Source organism: Haliotis asinina, chromosome 10, assembly GCF_037392515.1.
Source record: "Haliotis asinina isolate JCU_RB_2024 chromosome 10, JCU_Hal_asi_v2, whole genome shotgun sequence".
In the NCBI taxonomy this organism is placed as follows: domain Eukaryota; kingdom Metazoa; phylum Mollusca; class Gastropoda; order Lepetellida; family Haliotidae; genus Haliotis; species Haliotis asinina.
The window spans coordinates 49,673,929-49,699,599 of record NC_090289.1 but is presented as its reverse complement, the minus strand read 5'-3'; the positions used below and the strand labels follow the sequence as shown (position 1 = coordinate 49,699,599).

The 25,671-nt window shown below is 38.9% G+C and overlaps 1 protein-coding gene across 1 annotated transcript; it reads right to left on the bottom strand.

The window, feature by feature from the left end:
• Nucleotides 1-9,195: 9,195 nt before the first annotated feature.
• Nucleotides 9,196-24,493, bottom strand: LOC137297963 (homeobox protein engrailed-1-B-like). The gene is made up of 4 exons (XM_067829968.1): nt 24,087-24,493; nt 14,073-14,804; nt 12,107-12,160; nt 9,196-10,251 (listed from the first exon to the last, which is right to left on the bottom strand). The coding sequence occupies exons 1-2, from the start codon at nt 24,400-24,402 to the stop codon at nt 14,473-14,475; spliced, it is 648 nt and encodes a 215-aa protein (XP_067686069.1). The 5' UTR covers nt 24,403-24,493; the 3' UTR covers nt 9,196-10,251; nt 12,107-12,160; nt 14,073-14,472.
• Between the last annotated feature and the right edge of the window lie 1,178 nt (nt 24,494-25,671).

The window sequence follows — 25,671 nt, the reverse complement described above, 5'->3', positions numbered from 1 at the left end:
TGTGTGTTTAATTAACGCCGACGATTTCTTTGAAGTTTGTAGACAAAATAGGACAATGTATGACGGTGTGTCTTTACCAACGGAATAAGCATTCCCTACATCCTTTGAAGGCGGCTTGAAATTAAATTTCGTGTAAATGGTTCCTAAGTGACTGTGAAACTTCGTTAAAACCAAAATGAATCTCAAACAGGTATCTTCTTGTTTTTCTGAAGAAAAATGACAATAAATTTACAAATATATCTGATGCTGTACTAATAAACAATTCATAAAGTTGAACCTGTGGACTGAAAGATACGATGTATTTGTTTTTGATCATCGATTAATTCGTTATTTAATTTTAGGTGAATGTATTCAATTTGATAATCACTAGCGCACCAGAGAAGACTGGCCCAGACGGACATTGTACGAGAGCTTCAGTCAATAATAGATCTCTGGCAACACACCATAGCACATTGTACGCTTGAAGTCGCGTCTTCAGTATGAGATGATGTGTATTGTATTATGGGATATCCTGACGCCATATTAACGGTTACGTATATCCATCGACATCACTCAGTGCTCTGACAGTCGAGATCTGTGTTTCCATTCATCAATGGAATATTGATATCCTATTTTAAACTAACGAACGTTAACAGTGTGGAATTCTTTTGGTGATAAGTCTACATCGTGCAAACTGCGAGATAAAAAAAGTACTCTTTTGAAACTTTGATTTGACCCAAAAAGTACCAATTTTAAAATTGTTACTCAGCTACAAACATTCTCACCTGGGCACCATGACTTCCAAATCAGTTATTAATCGAAAACTATTATTTGTAATATTACACATAAAAGTATTAATGGTTGAATACTTATTTACGAAATTTGACCCGAAAGTGAAACAGTCAATCATAACTGTCCCTTCGAGGCAAATACTAGCTTGCTTGTGTTTGAAATAACATTTTCCTCACGACAGTGGAACTGACAAAGACTTTCCATATATCCCTTTCTGACTACTGGACTCGGACCCTGCTGCAAATGCATAACTCATCAATAGACATTTGGTATTAGTGGTTCGAGAACCCTTCTTCCTGCCTACATCCCCTGAACCCCCGGCTCCTAGGTAACATCACTGGGCCAATTTGAGCCATTACACAGGTAAGACAGACGAAAAAAGGTCGCTCACTATAAAGGAAAGATTTCAGATCATATTTCTCATCAAAGCTATTTTTTGATTGTGTTGCATTCTATATTTGGATTGTTATGTGTATAGAATAAACGGGCACAGTGCTGGTTATCTGTCCCCACGTTAAAGGAAGCGGGTGCTGCGAGGAAGGGGAGAAGCTTACGGTTGCTTCCCTGTCCCCCCTCGCCAGCTGGAGGGGCTATCATGCGTATGCTCTTGGTCCTTTGAAGCGGGTATGGAGGTTGGGTCTCTGTCCCCTACAGCTAAAGTGGGTACACGGTTTTCTCCGTCCCTGTGCAATCTTGATCGGATAGGGGCTGGGGTCTCTCCTTTTGCCGACTGAAGCGGGTGTATGGGTGCCCTACACGTCTCACTGTACATGGTGATATACTTGTTGGTTCAGTAATCACGCACCCCTGGCATTGGACACTAATTACAGAGTATCACCTTTACATCTCTCTCAGCTTGACGTGCTAGATACTATCTACCCGTGTATGACTGATATACCCGACTTTCTGACCGCTGTCGGATCATATACTTTACCTACCCTGGAAACAGGCAAGTACACTGTACACCATGAACCACACAACCATGGGGCGTTCATCATCAGAAGGAATTACACCCAACCCTGGACCTTACCTGTTGTAGCACCATGATGTAGGTTAAGGAGCAACATTACACCCAACCCTGGTCCTTACCTGTTGTAGCACCATGATGTAGGTTAAGGAGCAACATTACACCCAACCCTGGACCTTACCTGTTGTAGCACCATGATGTAGGTTAAGGAGCAACATTACACCCAACCCTGGACCTTACCTGTTGTAGCACCATGATGTAGGTTAAGGAGCAACATTACACCCAACCCTGGACCTTACCTGTTGTAGCACCATGATGTAGGTTAAGGAGCAACATTACACCCAACCCTGGTCCTTACCTGTTGTAGCACCATGATGTAGGTTAAGGAGCAACATTACACCCAACCCTGGTCCTTACCTGTTGTAGCACCATGATGTAGGTTAAGGAGCAACATTACACCCAACCCTGGACCTTACCTGTTGTAGCACCATGATGTAGGTTAAGGAGCAACATTACACCCAACCCTGGTCCTTACCTGTTGTAGCACCATGATGTAGGTTAAGGAGCAACATTACACCCAACCCTGGTCCTTACCTGTTGTAGCACCATGATGTAGGTTAAGGAGCAACATTACACCCAACCCTGGTCCTTACCTGTTGTAGCACCATGATGTAGGTTAAGGAGCAACATTACACCCAACCCTGGACCTTACCTGTTGTAGCACCATGATGTAGGTTAAGGAGCAACATTACACCCAACCCTGGTCCTTACCTGTTGTAGCACCATGATGTAGGTTAAGGAGCAACATTACACCCAACCCTGGTCCTTACCTGTTGTAGCACCATGATGTAGGTTAAGGAGCAACATTACACCCAACCCTGGACCTTACCTGTTGTAGCACCATGATGTAGGTTAAGGAGCAACATTACACCCAACCCTGGACCTTACCTGTTGTAGCACCATGATGTAGGTTAAGGAGCAACATTACACCCAACCCTGGACCTTACCTGTTGTAGCACCATGATGTAGGTTAAGGAGCAACATTACACCCAACCCTGGTCCTTACCTGTTGTAGCACCATGATGTATAGGTTAAGGAGCAACATTACTTGCTGTACGTGTTCACAAACTACGCATGCGTACTAACAATGTTACTGTTTTATTACATGCTGAATATGCTACGGACATAACGAATACCGCTTATACCGATGTATATTACATTTCTAATATGGTTATGGCGAATATCTAGTAGATGAAGGATCGACTGTAAACCGATACAGACCTACTGCTTACTTGATTCTAGGTCAACTGTATTCTAGATATACAGAGCTACAGTTAATTAGTTATTGAACATACAGTAGAGGTGGTCACATAATGATGAAATCAGGTGTTCGCAAAAAGGTAAGCGTATCATACCCTAACGGCGACATTGTCATAAACATATGCACAGGCAAGTCAATTGTTTACTCGAGAAAACACAAAACGTTAGGTCATTTTTTACAAATCAAAATAAGGAATTTTAACGGACATACGGTTTGTCACTGATGCTTCAGGTTGGGAATGCCCTCAAAATGTCTATGATAAACGTTTCTAAAAGCTTTACTCTGCCCTTGAATGTGACGGACCTTTGTCCGAGCAAGTCATATCACAGTCTTTGAAATCTTGATAAAAAGGGCATGGTCTGTTGCTTAAATACAAGCCACGAATGCGTTCCCGTGATAATAAGACACCGCGTGCACAGACGCTGCGACAACAAAACCCACAAAAACAGCGGCAGATACCTATAACTGTCGAGTTCTAAAGACACCTGGTGTTGAGGACGATAGGAGCACGGTCAACAACCTCATGCCCTAGATGTGAGCAGCGCAATTTATGCCCCGCTATTGGCTGTCAGACAGAGGCGATGAAATTCTGCATGTAATATAACTTCATACATACATGACTCATGCTCAGAACGAACCTTTTACTGCTTGATGCTGGGTGTTAAATAGGATTGCACTGATGGAACAATGCTGTTGATTAGGGATCTATCTGTAGACAGAGGTGGTGTTAGCGCAATGAAGCTGTCGGTGAGATATATTAGATGCACACAGTATGAATATCAGTAACACAGGGATGAGATGGATAGAGAATAGAAATCAGATCACAAGATGACAGCACTGACGAGATATGTTTGCACCTTTTGATAAGACATTGTGGAGACATACTTGCATACTTCGATAACACATTGTGGAGACATATTTGCACGTTTTGATAACACACCGTGGAGCCATATTTGGACATTTTGATAACACATCGTCGAGATATATTTGCACATTTTGATAACACAATGTTGAGACACATTTGCATATTTGAGAACACATTGACGAGTCTGATGCATAAAAGACGATTAGCAAACATTATCATAATATTGATGAACCAGTTCAGATATTGACAACGCAACGGGGAAACGGGTGAGAGCTAACATTAACAAAATGATGATGTTGATACGATTGATACCACACATGTAGACGAACAAGTGAATGAGAAAACTGATTTCGAGACAATGACGAAACAATAGATACAATCTACGTTGACAAAACGAAGGAGACATACCAGAAATGGGCCTCACACATTCTGCCCATGTTGGGATTCGAACACGGGTCTTCGGCGTGACGAAACAATAGAATACAATGTAACTGTATACCAGAATAAGAACACTACTGTGTCTACTCAATTAACCCGTACGGCTGTAAGACATGTATTAGGCACATGTAGTAATTGAATACACGATGCCATTTCGAAAGTGGTTAGATGTAACACCGTACCTTCCAGTTATGACTACTCCCAGTTTGGCTACTCCCAGTGTGACTACTCCCAGTTTGACTACTCCCAGTTTGACTACTCCCAGTGTGACTACTCCCAGTGTGACTATTCACGAATGTAGACATAAAATGGAGACCTAAATGTTTATGTTATTTGATGAAGCTGGTAGAAATGCTTGGGATACATCCGTTAAACACATTTGGTAACAGTTTGGTTTTGGTATTACATGGTTATCCCAAGACATAGGTAATGTAAATGTATTTGTGATAATTTTCAAACAAAGCTTGTCTGATTGTTTATGTCAAGACTGGCATTCCATAGTATCTAATTCGTCAAAATGTGAAAATGTAATTTTGAAATATAAACATCAGTGATGCCCATATGGTTTGTTCTTCTTGTTGGTTTACATTTGGTCGATGAATTTTGAATGAATGAAGGGAGAGAGAGTGAGAGAGAGAGAGAGAGAGAGAGAGAGAGAGAGAGAGAGAGAGAGAGAGAGAGAGAGAGAGAGAGAGTGAGAGAGGGAGAGAGATTAATAATATGATAATGCAGGCCACGAGTATTATTAGAAAGTAATCCTGGTCTAACACTTTCCTGGATATCAGCTGTTTGCTTCACCTTGATATACACCTTGATACACACCTTGATATATACTGAAGGTGTTGACAATCCATGCGATACAATACATATTGTGGTAGAATCAAGCAATAAAGTGCTTTTGATATTGTTGCACACTTCTTCTGAATTGCTTTCTTTAAGAAAATGCTACATAATGTATCACCTTGAGGGTGAAGTTTGCAACACCTGTTCTCTGGCCCCTAAACAGTAACAACTGATAGGATCGGGACGAAACAAGATCCAGGTACGATATACCATTTGTCCGCAGATGCATGCTAAGGTGTTCACAATACGAGGCTTTGAATAAAAATGTAAGAAAACTACTTCATAAATTACTTTTGCATAAACAGATGATGGTTACATTTGTGACGGCTCATGTGTATATGTCAAAACACTTTAGAATTTTTCACGTCTGTTACAGCATTTGCATATAACAAATTTTCAAAACACGCTGATTGCTGGTGATAAAATGCAAATTCTAATTAGTGTGTGGTTATACTTGTAAAGATACATGTTTCCCAAAGAGGTATTCAGTGATATCAATGGGTGACATACGTGGAGCACATTAATAGTGCCTCAAGTCCTTCAAATGTTGATGTTAGCAGCTGGTTTGCGCATTAACCAACGGAGTCCAGCCTGTGTCCTCGCAAGGCTTTGATCTCTCATGCAAACCGGTTCATACTTAATTTATGCAACTTTCTTTACCGCAGCGGGAACTACAAGACCACTATTGTCAAATACGCGACAACGTTTCAAGATTGTATCTTTTAAAGCTTCAGCTATTCATTCTTCATGTTGTTCACGATACAAAAACAAATATTTGTCATGTTACTCAAAAAACATCGCGACGTTATACACCAAGATGAGATCGCTTGAATTGTTCCGAATGTGCAGCAGTCCATTAAAGTTTGCTCCGCGTTGATGGAACCCTGTCCCTTGCAAGTGTCCCCGTCGCTGTAACTCATGTCCTGATAATAACAGTATACACCAGTTTATGACCAGCTTGAATACCCCGAAGTGTTAAATTCTTCTCATGTTAAATATATGTCTAAATCATGTATAAAAAGTATGATATTATTAAAAGTGTCAAGGGAACTATTTCAGTGAATGTGATGACAAGGCATGGCGGTACGGGATTAGACCTGAAAGATAGCGGGCCGATTTAAACCTTAACATCATAATATGATCTCAGACCATAAAAGTGTTTTATTGACATACATATGTGACACGTCGTGCAACATGGCGTAGTAATCTGATGAAAGTATAATACAAAATATAGTGCCTGCGTTAATGGTTGAAGTTCTGAAATGTGTGAAAATCATAAAACAGGGGTTTATTTTGAAGTTCCTGATAACGATCTGAACGGGAAACAATGCCTCACTCTACATTGATGAATGATACAGTAACTTACCTGTCCAAAACCATTATGACTCTTTCATTTTCCGCTGTGGAATTAAAATCCTATACGTTATCTGGTGTAAAAATCTCCGAACGTCGAACAATGAATGCATAGGTTCATGAACATCGGGCTCACATCGGTAGCCATTAAATACGAAATCGGTTTAATTGCTCAAAGGTAGGCTTAACCAATCTTCCAGACCGATAAAGAATATGAACTTTATAACATATCCAATGCAATTAGGGATTGGTTTGTTCAAATGATCTTCAGAGAAGTGACTCGATAAGCTCGCTTTCTGTTCTTTCAGAACTACTTATCGTTTTAATAAACGCACAATACCTCATATTTTAATTTCTGTATGTTTCATAAGAAAGGACTGTTGTCAAGAAAGATGAACTAAATGCAGGCGTTATTCTGTTGACAGGGTGAAAAGATAGTGACAACTTGTGAAAATCTTAACTAATACTCTCTGGACTACTACTGGATCTCGAGTTATATGAGTTGTCATCCCGTAAACGTGACTTTTAATTTAGTTTACAACCTTTCAAACCTTTTAGGAGACGAAATTTGATATGTGAAAGGCGAACTTATATTTGGCGTCATCAATTGATTGAAAAGGTATATACTTCCTTAGACAATGATACACTTTTTAAGTCACTCAAGGCTACTATTAATGCTGTCAGTGCAACTAACTGGCATTTGTGCTACGTGTATATGAAGGGGCAGAACGGATAGAAGGATAGCCACCGACTGGTAATTGTGTACACGCTATGTGCAAGCTATATCTGACAACGATGTGTTTGCAGGTGCTGACGTAGAATGTAGAAGTTAACCTTGCAAAATGCACTCAGCTTACTATGGGTGAAGTTCCATATAATCAGGAGACAAATACATGTATATACAATAATACACAAATCAGACCACGGTACTGTTAGACAACCGTAAGTTCGCGTGTGGGCGTGCATGCATACGTTCCTCCGATCTTCTTTCTGTCTTTCTTTCTCTGTTTGTCTTTGTAAGTAGACCGGGTCGGAAAACAAGTTTCTTTGCGGCCGAGTGACCCTTGCTCCTTCGATGCTCCGCCCTGACCAGTGGTCACACCGACCAAGCTGGCATCTTGATAGTCAGTGGAGTATCTTTAGCTAACCTTTTGTTCATAGACACTCACTGGCAGTTTACACGCACTTGGAGATTTTTACGTAGATTTGAGCAATATTTCAGAAACAGGTTTCATATGGAAATATGCTTAACACATCATGGTAACCATGCACGGATCAGAAGTCAGGTCTTCGGTGTGCTTTAACCACTAGTACCAAGGGAATATTTCTTACATATTCATGGTAATTTTTGCCACCTTACAAATTACACATATCTGGTTGTAAACGTTTATTGGTACCGTTGGGTGGCTACAGTATGGCACCTACATCTGATTACATGTACTTTCCTTTTCTTGGTGTGTGTGCGCATAGAAGTGTTAAAATACATGTATGTATGTATGTATGTATGTATGTATGTATGTATGTATGTATGTATGTATGTATGTATGTATGTATGTATGTATGTATGTATGTATGTATGTATGTATGTATGTATGTGTATGTATGTATGTATGTGTGTGTGTGTGTGTGTGTGTGTGTGTGTGTAGGTAGGTAGGTAGGTAGGTAGGTAGGTAGGTAGGTGGGCATGCAGGTAGGTAAGGAGGGATGGTAGGTATGTCTGCATGTGTGTGAGCGTATGCCTGTGTGAGTGAATGACTGTGTGAGTGAAGGAGAGAAGGATGTCTCCTGTTCTGTGTGCTCGACACAGTAGCGTGTTCATGCGATCAAACCTGAGATACCAGCCCATTATGATCACCAGTTTGATACAACTATATCCATACTAATGGTGCTAAACAAAGTGTCAAACATAGAAGGCAACATTTACCCCTTCCTTTCAAAGAAAGTAATTTGATATGCCTGGTAAAACTCTGGTAAATATTGTTCAAAGACCCACGTCTCTTGCCCAAACCCTCGCCCTTACACAGTACTACGCGTTCATAACTGTTATTCTGGGCCACTAAAGTGACTCATCACTCATTATTTTTAAAGGAAAACAATCCTTTAGTTATGAATGGCAGAGAGCAGGTAATCATTGTCGTCTAAGTTGTTGTCAAGCTGACTCACATATGAGGAATCCGCTGAGAGATTGTCCTCGTGTTTTTTTTTCAGTGATGCGTCATCTCGGGACATTTAAAGATTTACTGGTCAGCTGATCATATGATATCAACACCAGAGTAACGTACACTGAAGATCCTAATGCCACAGGTATCAGGTGTGTGTATGTAGGTCTGCACTATCCCCAACTTTTGTCAGTTTTATAGTGCTGGTCATCTCATAAGAGTTTCCGTCAGTGTTCTCACTCGACTAGCTATGGTTCCATTTTCCCATAGCGAACATCAGGCAGAGCAACAACTCTACTGTCTTTTAAAGTGTTTGTTGGTATAACCCGAGGGGATCGAACCATCAACTGTTCAATCGCAGAGACGGCTTCCTAACTAAACCCATCTGCTGTTTAGAAGACTTAACGGACAACAACAGCTTGACCTTTATTTTCTACGTTAGGAATGTCTGGTTAAAGAAACAATAATTCTACAAAACTCCATTAAATGGTAATTTATTCTCTTCAAAAGTCAAGATTTCCTATAATAAATAGTAACACATCAATGCATTAACAATGCTATTGCGAATACATGGAAAAGGAATAGAAAAAGATACAAGAAAAAGTAAGTCGGTTGACTGTTCATGTGACTTCAGCTACAAACGTGAAGCCAGTCGTCGGGTAAATGTAATGAAAAACATCAAATTTATATTACTCTGGAATTCTCAAACCATGTCGCTAAATGCTTACCGTGCTCAATATTTATCTGCTTCATTGTTTTGATCTAACTGTTCCATGTCAAGTTATGACTATCCTTACTGAAATTGTGTCGTTATGCGATTAGAAAACGCCTGAGTGGGCTAGATCGCTTACATTCTCTTCCAGCGAATTGATGCATCGCTCTTAGTGTGGGATCGAATCCTGGATAGGACTAAATCCCTAAAGGTACTTTAGAGTGTAGAGTGCTTCGAAAGAGTAATCACGGGTGTACAGGGGATCACAAACCTCGGACTAGGTTATAACACTTATATCTCATGAATGATGTTTATAGTGCTTTAATCTAACCTGCTAGTCGACTTGACAAAGAAATAGTGTTCGCAACAATTCCTATTTATATTAGATATGTCAGATATTCACAATTTCTTTATACTGTTAACGGCACTTGAAAAAAGACTTGACAAAGAAATAGTGTTCGCAACAATTACTATTTATATTAGATATATTCACAATTTCTTTATGCTTCTAACAGCACTTGTATGAAGAAAATAATTATATATATGATAACCAACTGACAAAATAAGAGTTCAACATGAAGTTCTAAATGTACACTCAATAGAACGCAGAATGAATCCCTGCCAGGTCGAGTTCCACACAGATTCTGTTGCTTTACCACCAGCACACTGACGGTGAGACTATTTTGTTTCTGTACGTATCTGGCTCATCGATCGGTCCTTTCCCATAGCCCGGACACTGACGGTCACTCTCGTATACCACTGTGGATCAGGTCCCTCTTCAGGTGATGTAGGTCACGTGATCAGTTCAGTACGGTTTCGTCTCTGCAAAACGACGTAATTCGCTCGTTACACATACATGCGAGAGGCGAAAAGGAGCCAATGAGGAGGCTTTCCGTCCAGTTTTGACAAACGGGACTCGGGGTTAGTTCACAGGGTAGTGATACTGGTATACAAATAATATCATATTGGATATGCAAATTCAAATAAAAAAAAAATAGAAAACGCAAATGTTTTATAGATTTTGGGTGTTGATGGAGGGGTGGGGATCGATATTTATTATTAAATTCTAAAATTTGAATTGCACCTTTCTCAGTAGACTTGTAGTAGTAGTTCGATTTCAGGATACAGCAACTAAACTTTGAGTGATAAATGTACAATTATATGGGTTGGAGTAACTGGTTTTTCTGTCCACGATTCGTTTCTATTCTGGACACTTGGTGTAAAATGTTTTCTTGTGTAAAACCTGAGGTAAAGTCTCAAATATTTCCGACATAATTCCTTATAAAATGAATTACAGTTATGAGCTTAGGATATTTTACTCATTTGAATCGAATGTCCATCACCGTCGTCAATGACTTTCACAACTAGGTTGCCAAACATTGTCTGTAAACGCACCATTCAAATCATAAAGGTACGTTCCTTTCATATGGGTCAATGAAGCCTTGGTGGCATCTTTTATCTCGCATAATTGAAACGTGTATGACAGGACAATCAGTATTAACATGTCAATCTACACGTACATTGACTATGTTTGATAATAGCATGGTGAAGGCGATGTGTCAACCGTTTACACACGACACATGCTCCCTGGCTGACAATGTGACATGCTGTTATCTTCATCGGGCATTTCAATTTGAATTACTCAACAACCCAACGTCAGGGGATGTCTAATCTAACATCTAACACTGCCCCCATGATAATTATATATATGTATATATGTACACACACACGCACGCACACACGCACACACACACACACACACGCACACGCACACACACATACACACACACGCACGCACACACACATATATACATACAAATATATATAATACTTTATAAATGCACAATTGTTACGCACAATGAAACAAAGGGGAACGATGACATATGTTTTGGAACGCAGTCGTGGTTCTCACATGTGGTTAATTTAAATCGTAGTAAACTCATGGTATGAATTTGTAGCTGATAATCGTGGTAAAATTACAAGATATATATACTTAAACAGTCATTGCAACTTTCCGTTATCATTTTCCCTTTGTCAGCTATGTAGTCCTTAAGTGCTGCTCGTCTACATGTCAGTAATGACATCATTCTTCCACGTAGGCGTCATTATTACATGTATGAGTGAGTATGATTTTACGCCGCTTTCATCAATAGTCCGGCAATATTACGCCGGCGAACGACTATTATGTGAGAGTGAACACAAGTATATATTCCATATGTTGTGTTTATACTATATGTGTTTTACATTCAGTCAGTGTGATGTGGCATATGCTAACAGTCGTATCATTACATCACATCGAACTATTAAAAGAACTTGTGGGCGAGGATTTCTTATATTATTTTTACCCGTTTTTCATTCCACGATTGACAGGAATCGACACGACATAGAAATTCATCGTCTTTCTTATGGAACTGCCTTTTAAGTCAATATAGAATAATGAAGTAAAACCAATTTAAAATCATGTTCCAAGTCCGACAATTCCTGAAATTCTCAGCAATTCCCATACACACAAAACGAAATAAGTAAGAAATGGCGATGACTACAATGTGACGTGATCGCTATCGTGATCTCATGTGTATACGTGCTGGTGTGAGAGATGTGAGAGACAGCATGTAGCAAGTGAGTACTGTGTAGCTCCGCCCCATAGTAACACCACAGATAACTGAGGGAGACATACCGGCAGTGGAGGCTGGTGATACTGGATACTGATGGACGGCTGATGAACATGTCACTGCAAGCCACAAATAATAAAGGTTTAAACCGCGTGAAGAACATCAATAAAAACTATATCTACATGTACTTGCAATAAGCATGAAATCAATCACAGGGTTCTTCGTTCCAGTTGGTTTGGTTGGTTGATTGCTGTTTAACGCCGCACTTTGCAATATTCCATATATATGTATTACTAAATATTCGAGTATGGGACAGGCAATCCAGTGATCGACAAGTGAAGGATCGATCTGCTCAAATGGTATACGATGACATGTCAAGCATGCAAGTCAGTGAACCTCCTGTCAGTCGCTTCTCACGGCAAACATGGGTTTCTGAAGGCCAGTTCTAAACCGGTTCTTCATGGGTTTATTGTCCCAGACTAGATTCGTTACAAACTGAAAGAAATATAAATGCCATATCAATCCCACTGGTAATATACCGAAACGTAAAATCACAGGCTATTTAATTGTTCATGGTTAGTATCAACTGAAGCAATAGATACTCATCTATTTAAGTATCAATAGGCTGGTTAAAAAACATTCTAGTTAAGACTGTGTGGAAATTCATCTGGTTATCATTTATTGCTTGACCCTGTTTATACGTGCCATGAAGCAGTCTCATGTGCCAGGTAGCCCTACATTGCATGTGTAGTACGTGCTGACTGATTGATACATATAACAATGTGACAGAGGGTTATCTCCGTGGTGTGCTCTCCTGCCGTCTGTACACTTCTTACAGATATTGCAGTGATATCTCCAAATTAGGATGTGATACTACCTGACTCTTAGTGTGTAACGTGATCTGAGTGCAATACACAATACTGGACACTGGAGTTATTAAACGCGCATACAGCGATTCGAAAAACGCGGAATAACTTGGTACAGACTCGATTTTTTACGAATAAGCCTGAGAGCAGCATCAAACATATTAATAATATGCTTAAAAGGATGTAAGTGGCGGTGTGTGTGTGTGTGTGTGTGTGTGTGTGTGTGTGTGCGCGTGTGGGCGTTTTGTTATAACATAAACACAAAACTGTACATTAAATTTTACTTATTTGCAAGGACGTTTCTGACATATTTCTTGTCCTCTCTCCATTCCAAGGATGGGACATAAATGTTCTTAACAGACAAACGAGTGAGTCATTATCGATCAAATGTGTGTTTTCATGTTAGTAACAGCACGATTAGATACATTTAACGAGGATGGATATTTTAACAGGTACATTATAGTGATGTTCAGTTTCTAAATTTGTGTTCATCAAGATCCGGAGACCCTTACGATATTTCATATGAGTTGGGATACCAACTGTGGTAGCTACCTGTGATGGAAATCTGAGAATGGTACGTTCCGTGGAATAAATATTTGCGTGCAAATTGAATTGGTGTGAAAAAAAGGAAACCTTTAAAGCGTAAGGTTAAAAACACAATCCTGATACCTCTAGATTAATAAGCATTCAATAACCCTTCGTTTATGTTCCTTTGAGGAATGACCAACGATCTTGTGCGTGATAGTTTACATTCGTAACTTTACAGAACAGCATAGACCAGGGCTTAAAATGAATGAACGAGACATAGTGAATGTCCAGGTACTCAAGATAGCAGACTGCATGACTGGCGTGATAGATCTCTATCTAGATGTAAGAATGCGACAATACACTTGGTGTCCGCGATAGACGTGAGGACAACACATCTGTGTTACCGGACTATCTACACACTGTTATGGGCAGCGATGAATCATGCACCTAAAGATGACGTCTAGATTAGTTCAAGTATTTGCACCATGAAGCTTATGAAAACGAGCTGTGTGATTATTGAAGTGGTTCTGTCACTCTTAAACGATAAACGTGATATGTCACCGAAACAAATATCTTGAGTTTTGTTTAGAAGGACGTGAACATGAAATATCACATCAAAAGGATTTAAAGTACTTACCTTGATACTGGAATGTGCTTTAAGGACAGCAACCTGCACTTGTTCAGAATCCAGTGGTATTGCATGAATGACGTCATGTTGTTACGTCACAATCTGATGACGGCACAGTATTAGGAAGTAGAGCGTTCCAATGACATCTCAACTGAGCATGCATAAGAGGCAAGCAGGCGAACAGCGTAAGTAGTTAAAGAGACGAGAATTCAGAGAAAAATACAAATGCGGATGTCGCCGGATGAATAGTGTATCCATCCTATTGTCTGTGTAAAGCATACATACAACTGATGAATTTTACTAATGATAAGAAGGAAACTTTTTTTCAGAGGAAATATAATAATGCTTTCATCACAGTCGCTTTCACGTCTTTTCATTCGTTGACGTCATGATAATGTCAAGGTTAGAACTATGATGTCACGTCCATAAGTTCGTCATGCATGCTCATAGTTGAATGGTTATAGAGCCCCTGTGCCATTAGATGCAAAGCTAACGGATTCTTCACACCACTTGCTTTCTTGATCTTTGCCCGTTTGTTTTGGAACCAGATCTTGATTTGAGCTTCCGTGAGTGATAGAGAGAGAGCCAGATCCTTTCTCCTTTGTTCTGTGAGATACCGGCAATCATCAAACTCCTTCTTCAAACGTTGAAGTTGATCGTTTGTGAACGCTGTCCTCGGCCGTTTGTCCTCCTGTTGTTCTTGATGTTTTTCTCGCTTCTTGGCCTTCCTGGATCGAGGACCTTCGAAAAATATGAATTCTGTCATCAATCTATCCAGGGCGAATAGGGATTTTTGGAAAGGAGATATTACAGCTTTTTGAAAAATGAAACTGACTTAAATAATTCATGACACATTTTTAGCCAGTTAACAAATACTCAGCTGTTCGTTATATTTCCCGGAAACGCATGAGTACATTATTATAGTATGTTGTACATGACTATAGTATGTTGTACATTATTATAGTATGTTGTACATTATTTAGAGAATATTTGGTAGTGCGGAGGCTACTTGAAGTCCTGGACATGCTTCGTCTTTTGGTGAACACCGGGTGTCATCACTGATTTTCAGTGATCAATTCCTATAATTAACACTGCTAGTTTGCACTTTGCGCCAACTTTGGAATTTGTTGTTGATAATTAAGACTGTACATTCTTTGACGTAATTTATCTATATTGCAAACATTGATACCATAATGCATCTGTTTAGTTGATAAGCTCATATACGTAATTAAGAATAGATGTTATCCATCCTTTGATAGTTCTACTTTGCATGTCATTCAAATATGATAGTAGTAAAATACGAATACAAAAACTGGGAAATATAACAGTTTGCAAAGTGTATATTTTACAGATACAAGATGAAGATCTGCTTAAGCACTGGAACACAGCAAACTGCATCACGGACACGTACTCATGAAAATGGAACAGTTTAAAAGCAACATGAATCTGCTGTACATCAACTCTCTTGAACAAAGTTCATTTTTGGAGCATGTGTGCCAACCATTGCATATGGCATTGTTCTGGGGCTTGCTGTAGTTCTTTATTAGCCAGACATGTTGAAAAATGAGTCGAACTGTCATACGAAATGTGATAGCGGGGGTGTAGAAGCAGTCTATATACGTTATTGTATGTTTGATGGAACAATCCACATTGTGCACGGTGTCAGAAGATATACCCGCTTATAGTCTTAGTAGAATAGACGGAAGACTGTATGAAAGCTCTCGCAGGGGGAGATAATGCCTAGATAATCAGCGATTTGAGTCTGAGTGTACATGATTCGTCCATCAGAGTGACCCGGATTTAACCTTAGCCAATTAGAACACCCTACCTAAGCCAGTCATTTTTCATGCGTTGTACTTTCTTGACAACTGATCTCCGATATTAACCTCACGTCAAGGCTGCAGTCAGACTAATTTTCTGAGTCAATTTTCCCATCCAGATTTGCAAGCCCGGCTACAGAGAGGGGTGCTAATCTAGCACCTCGTACCCAAATCAGGTGTCTCTACAGATTTGAGAGGCAAGTGGACAAATGGGGCTGGTTTACGACCGTCCCGCCAGTATTGACCGCTTTAATTACAGCCTATCGTCATCAATTTTGCTTCGGTTCAGGCCTCAACCGACGCCCCGTCTCGCACAGAAATAAGTTGGTGTGAAAGTAGTACTTCCTCCGATTGTCTTCAGCCCGACTTGCGACTTAATAATCGAGCAGCTTAACTAATTTGGTCATTAAAGCCAGGACGGGGGCTAATAGGCTAAGCAGTTGACTAATCTATTATTTCTGATTGCCTATAATACGACCGACTCTAATTACACCTACGTCAGGGTTGCTTTGCAGTTCCCATTAATCTTAGGTACACGGTAGCACCACAAAACAAAGCGGCTTCCCAAAGTGACGGAGGACAAACGCTATGGTTTCCCTCAACTACGGCGGTGAACTTTGATTTATTCTGCCCGCACCCACAAGACCGAAAACAATTTGTTAATCTCCTCTGAGGAAACATTAAGTTAACGGCACAGTAATAGTTCCCTTAAGAATTCTTTTAACAAGCCTTTATTAGAATATATTGACTCGGTCTGCCCCCTAAAACACACGCCTTATCGCAACGATTGGAGCAAAGTTCTAGTTTAGATTTAAATGGGCTATAATTAGCAACGATTGAAGTCAACGATCAAGTCAAGTACGAGCGGAAGATGCTCTGATTGCGTCTGTCTGTTTCCCACGTGCGCAGAAACTGAAGAAGATATTTGCAATGAGAAGACGTGTTCTGATACACATCTCCCGACACACACAGATTTAAGTCTCTCAGTCTAGCTGATGACTGTAACTTTAATTTATAGTATGTGAAAAACAGATTAACTTACTCAGCTCATTTCGACAGATCCAAATGTATCAGTTCCATATTATCAATGTTAATGAATTTGTGTTTTTGCCTTGTGTCGTTTGCATTATGAAAAGTCGAGTAATATTAAACACAACATAAACACGTTTTGTAAAAATTCCCGTTCTGTTATTTGATTCCTAATTCATAAATTATGTTTTCACTCAAGGACAGTCTGCAATGTTGAGAACGCTGTTTGAACGCCGATGTGTATTATGGACATCGGTGGTACAAGTCTTTGAAAGACATTCACCTGAAGGAGTTAGCATATACCCGGAAAAGTTTATTCCTTATAATATAGACGGTAACTACCATAAATTCTGTGTCTGAATTATGGAATATAACACAATATATCAACATCAGCGTATACAAATGATGTTATGGTTAAACAGTTGATATTTGATAGACCTAATTCCTTATGCAATCACGATTCACAGAATAATCTAGTTTTTCATTAGGATGAATAGATTGTTACTATTATTACTGTTCTTTTTACAGATTAAGAAAGTCTGCAGCAGAGAGGACAAGACCGTGATTGTAAGCAGGATTATTGTTATTATTAGTATCTGCATGAGCTACATGTCCACAGTTTGTATCGCGGGACAAACAACGATTGTATTGGAACAATATCGACTTATCATGGAACGTTGAAATATCAGTGGAATAGATCTACATCGTGAAGTATTTACAACAGGAGCAATAAGAGCAACGTGATATAGCTTCTCAGAAATATATTTAATATGCTTATTATTTCTGAATGTACGTGTCAATATGTTACAAATTAATGGGGAGAAAAGAGACATTGATGGATTGTATCAATAAAGAGACCTAAGTAAGATACTGTACAAGCTTTAATTACAGGATATTTTATATAGCTTTTAATTACACCAATATGAATAAAATCATTTCCTTGCTGTAGTAAATGACAACTACATGTTTTGTGCTCTTGTCTGTGGAAGAGTGACACAGTCCATCGTACCGTAAATTAAGCATTCGCTCTACTGTAAAGTTGAGATATTCATTGATAAAATCAATGGTGGATTTAATTAAAGCGAGTAATACAAATACCCAATAACGAGGCACGTGCAAGTCACATGAGATGTAATAAAATCGGAATTAATTCCTCAGACTGTAGAGAGGTAATCTATATGTTGTATCGTCTCTGATTCAAGCTAATGCCATCAACTGTACGAAGTGAATAAAATGGTGATAGTGTTATGAATAATGTTGCCAGTAGGATCTTGGTTACTGTTGGTGCAGTCGTGTGGTCTTCATTGATTGAAGTATCCAAGAATGAGTTAAAAGAATTAAGAACGAATCTTGCCTACATCGTTGTATTGCACATCATTAACGGATAGTTTTGAGGTATCATTGAATCAGCAGGATAATAGTGAACATTTCTAACGGATAGTTTACAGTAAGGTGTAGCCACTGAAATATCATTGAATCAGCATGGTAGCGTTGAACATTATTAACGGACAGTTTAGAGTAAAGCATAGCCACTGAAGTGTAACTAAGTCAGCGTTACAGGATGTTTTCTGCCTTTATTACAGGAATGCTGAGTGATTTAATCCATCAAGCAATATATTGTCAGTATTACAGGAATGCTGAGAGTGATTTAATCCATCAAGCAGTATACTGTCAGTATTACAGGAATCCTGAGAGTGATTTAATCTATCATGCAATATATTGTCAGCATTGCAGGAATGCTGAGAGTGACTTAATCCATCAAGCAGTATACTGTCAGTATTACAGGAATGCTGAGAGTGATTTAATCCATCATGCAGAGTACAGAGTTTGTATTACAGTCATCTGACCTTGTAAGTACATACAAATTGACACGTCAAAATCTGCCTTTATCTTCGTAACACGCACACTAATCTTCTATTGTTTTATCAGTCTCTCTGAGGATGGCGGGTTAAGTGTGTCGACCACTTCAGTCTCACCCCCAACCTCGATAACGACGCTCACGTGCAGCACATCATGTCAACTCAGACATCCTCCGCTAGAGGTCGCTTGGAGTAGCACGGACATGCCCGAATGATTGACACATTCGCGAGTCCATTCCACAACAGGAGTCTTCAATTGAATTGTTTGTCAATTTCAAATCATTACGTTCTTGAGACGGACGGATAGGGGCGTTTAAAAAAGAAGTATTTGTAGTAGTTTGATTTGAAAGTGTCAAAACGTCTTCATTAATTGCCTTGATATGTGCGACAGTCAGCGAGAAATACCAAACTGAAGCTGGACTTTCAATAACGAGGAGTGCCTGATAAATACCAACGACTTGACAACGTTCACATCAATCAAAAGAACAGTGAACACTAGTTAAAGGAGGTGATGAAATGTAAGCTGGAGGTGATAGAATGGGTACATAGTGCAAGAGTATATGACCGCAGTACATCGCTAACTGCAGTGGCATACTGCCATTTTCTCTTTCAGCTGCTGGTGGCGTTGCCATATATGTCTTGGATCTTCAGTTGCATAGACAATAAGTATATATATATATATATGTGTGTGTGTGCTCTCTAAGGTCTTCAATTATTGTACTTTACTTCTAATACTTACACGTAAAATCTTTAAGCCCTCATCCGCTAACTACCCAATCCCCAATCTGCACTGCATAAAACATCCAGACAAAATGAATAAGCAGCCATTTCACCCTTCATTTGACGTGTCTCTAACGACAGAGAATGTTGGTTAAATAGATGTCATTTTTGTTATATCGCGAAGCTCATTCGTCGTTTTAAGAATATCGTTACTAAATTCGACATTTGTGCAAGGATTATGTTTTGTTTTAATAAACTGGCAAATCTCAAATAAGGCATCGCCTCTAATACACATCAATTATACGACTCGGTTGTTCAAAGGTATTCCTAGCACAGAAAACCATCACTATTCGAAAGTCATCTATGAAGAAAAGTTCATAATATACATGTTCTCGGATCGTACAATGACTTTTCCTTTCAGTAGAGACGTTTTAATAACTATGGAAACAGGTTTGTTCATCTGTAGTGTCATCGTCAGGTGCCTTTTTGAGCATTTTAAATGGTTATTTACATCTTCATCGTCCAGTGGAATTATACAGCATTTCTCTCTATCACAGCGAGTTATCAGAGAAGTTGTGCTCAAGTATGCTGCAATTGCGCCTAACAGCTTTGCACTCGATTTAGTAACAATGGAGACGTTTTCGTCATTTACGAACGGGGTGTCATTTATTCTTATTAATATGCTTGGCGATATCTCTACAGCAAACCAATTTATCGGAAGTTATAGCAACAGATTTATTACAAACATTGCTGATGATGAAAACACACTTACCAAAGTAATTGCAACAGTCTATGACAGACGCATACATGGACGTTACCCTTTATATACTTTGCACTTTCTAGGGATAGAAAGCGACAATGGATACTACCTCAAGATAAGTCGCAATTTTTAGGACCACACGTGTAGATACCTAATTCTGTGTTTAGGCGTCAGCATTGGCAAAACAAAAAAAATCTGCATCTGTTATTTCTCTAAAATGTTACAGCGTTAATACAATAAACAGAAATTGTAACTCCAACGTGGGTATTTATTCAATAGTTTCCAGCTTTCAATAAGCCAAACTATTTTTATAGCACATATGCAATACATATAGTCAGAAGCATCTACAATGCAAATTTTCAATTTTGAAATTTCAGCAAACAACAGGCTGATTTTTCTTTTATGAAGTTGTTTGAATATAAATAGAAAAAAAAACTCCTAGAAACTCCAAGATAGCTGGAGCCTTAAAGCCCATGCAATGCTGGATGGTGTGTTCTGACACTGTTGTAGTTTTATTTGAAACAGCGACTATTAATTGTATTGGTCCTTATCTTTGATATGTTATTCCTCTTCGCCTTCAATGTATGTAATTATAAACTATTCCAAACCCCAGCTTATTCAGGCTTCAATTTTGAAATTAGTATTATCACTGTCATCTTGTAATCCTAAAAAACGTTATAGATGAAAAACAACGGGACCTAATTTATCAACAAATGCCAATACTCGCTTTGTTGCGTCAGTAAAAAATCTTTTCAAATGCACAGAAACCTTTTAACTATATGCGTCAAATAGGAGCATCGTTTACAATGAAAATGTGAAATATGTAACAAAAGTATGGTCAGTCAATTTTCTAGATTAACAGTTCAGTTGTTTTATGAGCAAAAGGTCACTGTGGGTTAATGAAAAGCTCACATTTGTTTTAACTTCCTTGTTTAGTATTGTAGATTACTGGGAGGTTTGTGATTAAATGGTTGCTACTGTCAGAGATGTTAAAGTTATGATGTCGATCATATACAGTAAATGATTAATATCCAAACAACATTAATTTAAACTTTGAAAACTAATTATTAACAACATTTCAATAAATTATAAATCTCTCAGGCAATTTATTGAAAATTGTAAATGAACTAACACGCTTAGGTGCTGGAGCCACAACTTGCTGTGTGGGTTTAACAATCCTGCACATAATCTAAATGCCAGACTACGCCCCAGCTGCAACACCCCCAACTCTCGACACCCACCCATACTACTCCCTACTAAGCCACACCCCCTAACCACACTACCTGGTAACACAAAGCCACTCCACCTCTCACTGAAGTTACGAGAAGCGCACAAAGGACTTGACTATCTTTTGTTATAAAATTATAAAGTCTTTGAATGAATCGAACCTAATTTTTGGGAGTTCTTTGTAAGAACTGCCGTTGGCTAATTTTTATGAAAGTTGACAGTTGAAGGTTAAGCTGAGGGTTCAATGAAATCATTAATCATGCATGTCTAAAGCTGACCCCAGAATATCAGTTTTCAGTTTCATACAGCCCGTGGGTGATTTGCCTGTGTGACTTATATCCAAAAACCTATATGTCTATGTACAAGTACCATAGCTCCTTTAAGCTAAAAACGTGAAGAACTGACTTACTGAGAAGTGGTGAACAGATGTATCTTGAATCTTGTTTGGTGAATATTTAAGAAGAAGCAAAAACCGTGAACTGAAGGAAGTATGCGCCAGTGAGTCAATATGTTAACATCCGAGATGTGATTGTCTACCGGTTCAGTCTACTTAAAAACACCGGTTCGGACTACTTAAGGACCTGTTAAAATAACAGCATTTATTATGTTTTGTCTTCCACCTAAAAATATCCACATGATACGTTGATTAGCGAATTATATGTACGTTATATTCCCCCCCAGCGCTAAAGTCGGCTGTGTTCACTGCGCGTATCGAAATAATTGCACGAATCTCATTCAAACCGCATTGGTTCAAACCCCGCACGTGGCATATCAATTTGTGTGGGAAAAGGAATCAAGCTGAAAATTACACGATGGTGCAATCTCTGGCATTTAAAATAAAATGACAATAATTCACAACTAGTCACACTGGGTTAGTTTGGCTCCTGCTGTCTCTATAAAACTGTTTTATACATCGCCAACAATTGGTGCGTTGTATATATTTACTCTTGACTTCAACCCCGGGAGACAAAGAGGCACTCGGCACAGAACAGACATGCAAAGGGGGAATTGAGCTGTGGAGCAACAAGAGTGTGTAAGATACACAAGCAAACAAGATTGGATATTTTGGCGGAACACAAACACAGGAACATAAAATAGTGGAAAATGTAGCAATGGCGGAACAGTGTGGAGAAGAAATGTGAAACGGGAGCCGATGCCTAAGCATGCCCTGGAAACCCTAGCTTGTTGACAGTCGTTAATATAATGCTTATACAACTCCACGACAGAAATGAAACGCCCCGGTGTTAAACACATTGTATGCATAAGCATGAAGTTTTATACATATTGTCAACAAAGTATAGGTACCGATAAAGCCGAGTCTGTAAAACAGATTACATATAAGTTTAAAAACACGAAATGACGTTTAAGTGGTGATGTATATGGGATATGTATTATTTTAACAGTGCAGTGTGTATCTGAGAGCCCCAAAATATTTTTAAATGACGTGATTCAGTGTTTAACGAAATAAACGCATCAAGGTGAGATTTAAAGTTTTTTTATTTGATTATTGTCATTTAAAATTACACACACACACACACACACACACACACACACACACACACACACACACACACACTATGTGCTTGGGTGATTGATTAGTTAGATGTCATCACGCGTGTCCTCCAGAAAGCAGGCCAGAGTTGAGAAATGACGTTTGTCATACCTGTAGGTAATACTGATTGCTTGTTAATATCATGAGTGTAGGCAACAGTCTCTCGCTCCAGTATTACTGCATGCTCTTAGCACTACGGTACAATAATAGTAATTTTACAGGCCAATTATTTTGTTGTATGTTATTTGTCAGATGACACTAATACTGAATCCAATTACTGACTATGAACAGCCACAGGTATCAGATCACGCGAACAAGTTTACGAGATTTTAGATTCTAACTGAACAATTAACATGGCATCAAATTCAAATAATATATGAACCATATATGTTTTCACAGCATTCCGTTAGTATATTAAGGTTGGTCATAACTGGAAACATTCAGTTCAAATATATTAAAAGGCTTTTATTTAAAAATTATTTATTGGAAGGACATTTTAAAATATAGTGTACTAACAACTAACTGATATTAAATAAAGACATGATTTAGAGACACTAAGCATCAGAACAATACATTCTAATATTTCTGTAAAAACGTAAGAAAACAAGCTTACATTTTTAAATGGTCATCTCATATATCCTGCAGTTGTCTTACATATCATGCGAGAAAACCTATGGTTTACACAAATAAAATACACATGACAACAAATCATATATTTTGAACTATTGATAATGTATTTGATATTTATAAGATTTCATGCAGTGAACGGAATTCATTGAATATCTAAGATAAAGATACGGACATGTCCCTTATCACAGATCGTCAACAAATAGTGGTTACTGTATATATACCGACTCGCACGTACGTATATCAATCGTGGGATTTCACTGCGTTACATTATGAATATGAGTTATAATCTGTATCTGGTCTTAAATAACAGAACAATAGTATTAAGGTGTATGCACAACACAAACTTTGATTATGTAAAGGAGGTAAGGTAATTTAGCGTTATACTTCAGTGTTTTACTGCTTGACTGAATAGTGTTCCTGGCCTACCTGACGAGGGTCTGTCTGAATATCTTGTGCAGTATACCCACGCAGGCCACATTTGGGCTGGCTTCTCGTCCGCCATCCCAGGGGATGGCTGTGCTGATGCCAGGGAGGCATGGGATTCGGATGGGGAGGTGGATCGCCTCTTCAAGTCCACAGGCGTAAATGCCGAACCAATTCTCACTGTAAACTTTCTCACACCAAAGTCTGGTTTAAGAATTTCATCAATGGAAAAGTTCGTTAAATTTTGAACTGCAATTTCATGTCCTTGACTATTGGAATCATTGTCCTTGTCGAGGCAGTGTGGATGTGTATCCCCCATGTCTGTCTCCGAATCTCTCTCAACAAGCGATGATAACCCACCGTGCTCTGTCACACAACCATTCAAACCCTGCTAACATCATACCCCGGACATCTACACTCAAAACACACTTGTCGTAAATCGCTATCTGGAGGCGTGGCTTTTGCTTGAGTGACGTGTCGACTCGACCAATGTGCGCTTTAGTTCATGTGCTCATGCAATGGACTTTGTGAGTGCGATAATTGAAAACAAATCGAGTGTTCTGCGAAATGTCTCGTTTAATAATTAACCCAGTGGTCTTGTCCACAGACAGATTTCACGCGCTTGAAATCTCCTTAAACCTTGGGTTTAATGACATTCAACAGAAGTAGTTTACACTGAGAATCGGAGCGCGAAGCAGTGTGTATGCAGCTGATCGAATGATGAGCGGTGTTCGCGAAAATTCAGTCGTGAATTCCTATGAATAGGTGGGTTAGAGGATGACGCTCATTTGGGTGAGCTGGCGCCAGAATAAAAATATAAACAAATCTACCCAGAGAACGCCGGATGGCGAGGCAGCCTCTCTCCTCCCCACCTCTCTCTCTCTCTCTGTGTTGCTTTTTGGTATCGATGATAGTTTAGTCATGTGTAGGTCGTTACTTAAACAGTGAAAATAATGTAAATTGTACATTTAATATATAACGACACTGGTATTCGAGTTATCAAAATTTTAACAGAATAATTATGCTTTTATCTTTTCTAAAGTAGCATTGTTTATTTTATTGCAAACCAATCAGGATATAATCTAAAACGTACAGCGACGCTCTCTCTCCTATAATCTTTACATCAATAGGCGATAGTTCCATAATTAACTTGATTAGTCTTTTCTATTACAACTGGAAAGTGGAGAGTCCTACTGGTACAACAGAATATGCTTACCAGTGAAAGGAAGACATGGCGTCACCATTGCATGTTTAGCTGTCAACATCCATTAATATACATTTCGGAGGGAATGGAAACTATTATCCTCAGACTATTGTAGTCATTTGGTGTATATAAAGTAATAGATCAACTTTATCAGCAATGTTTAATAATTTTTCAGTTCAGGTTTTGAAAATTGAAATACCGCCAGCAAAGTGCTTAATATTAAACCGTCATTAAACCGCGAGCTTGTCGATATGTAAGGCAGAAAAAAGAAGCACGCGACACCACGCTAAAAGACTAATGGTTTGAACATATTTCTATTTCTGGAGAAATCTGGATCGACAAACAAGAAAAATGCTTATGTAAATGCCTCCCTATGTCACAAGT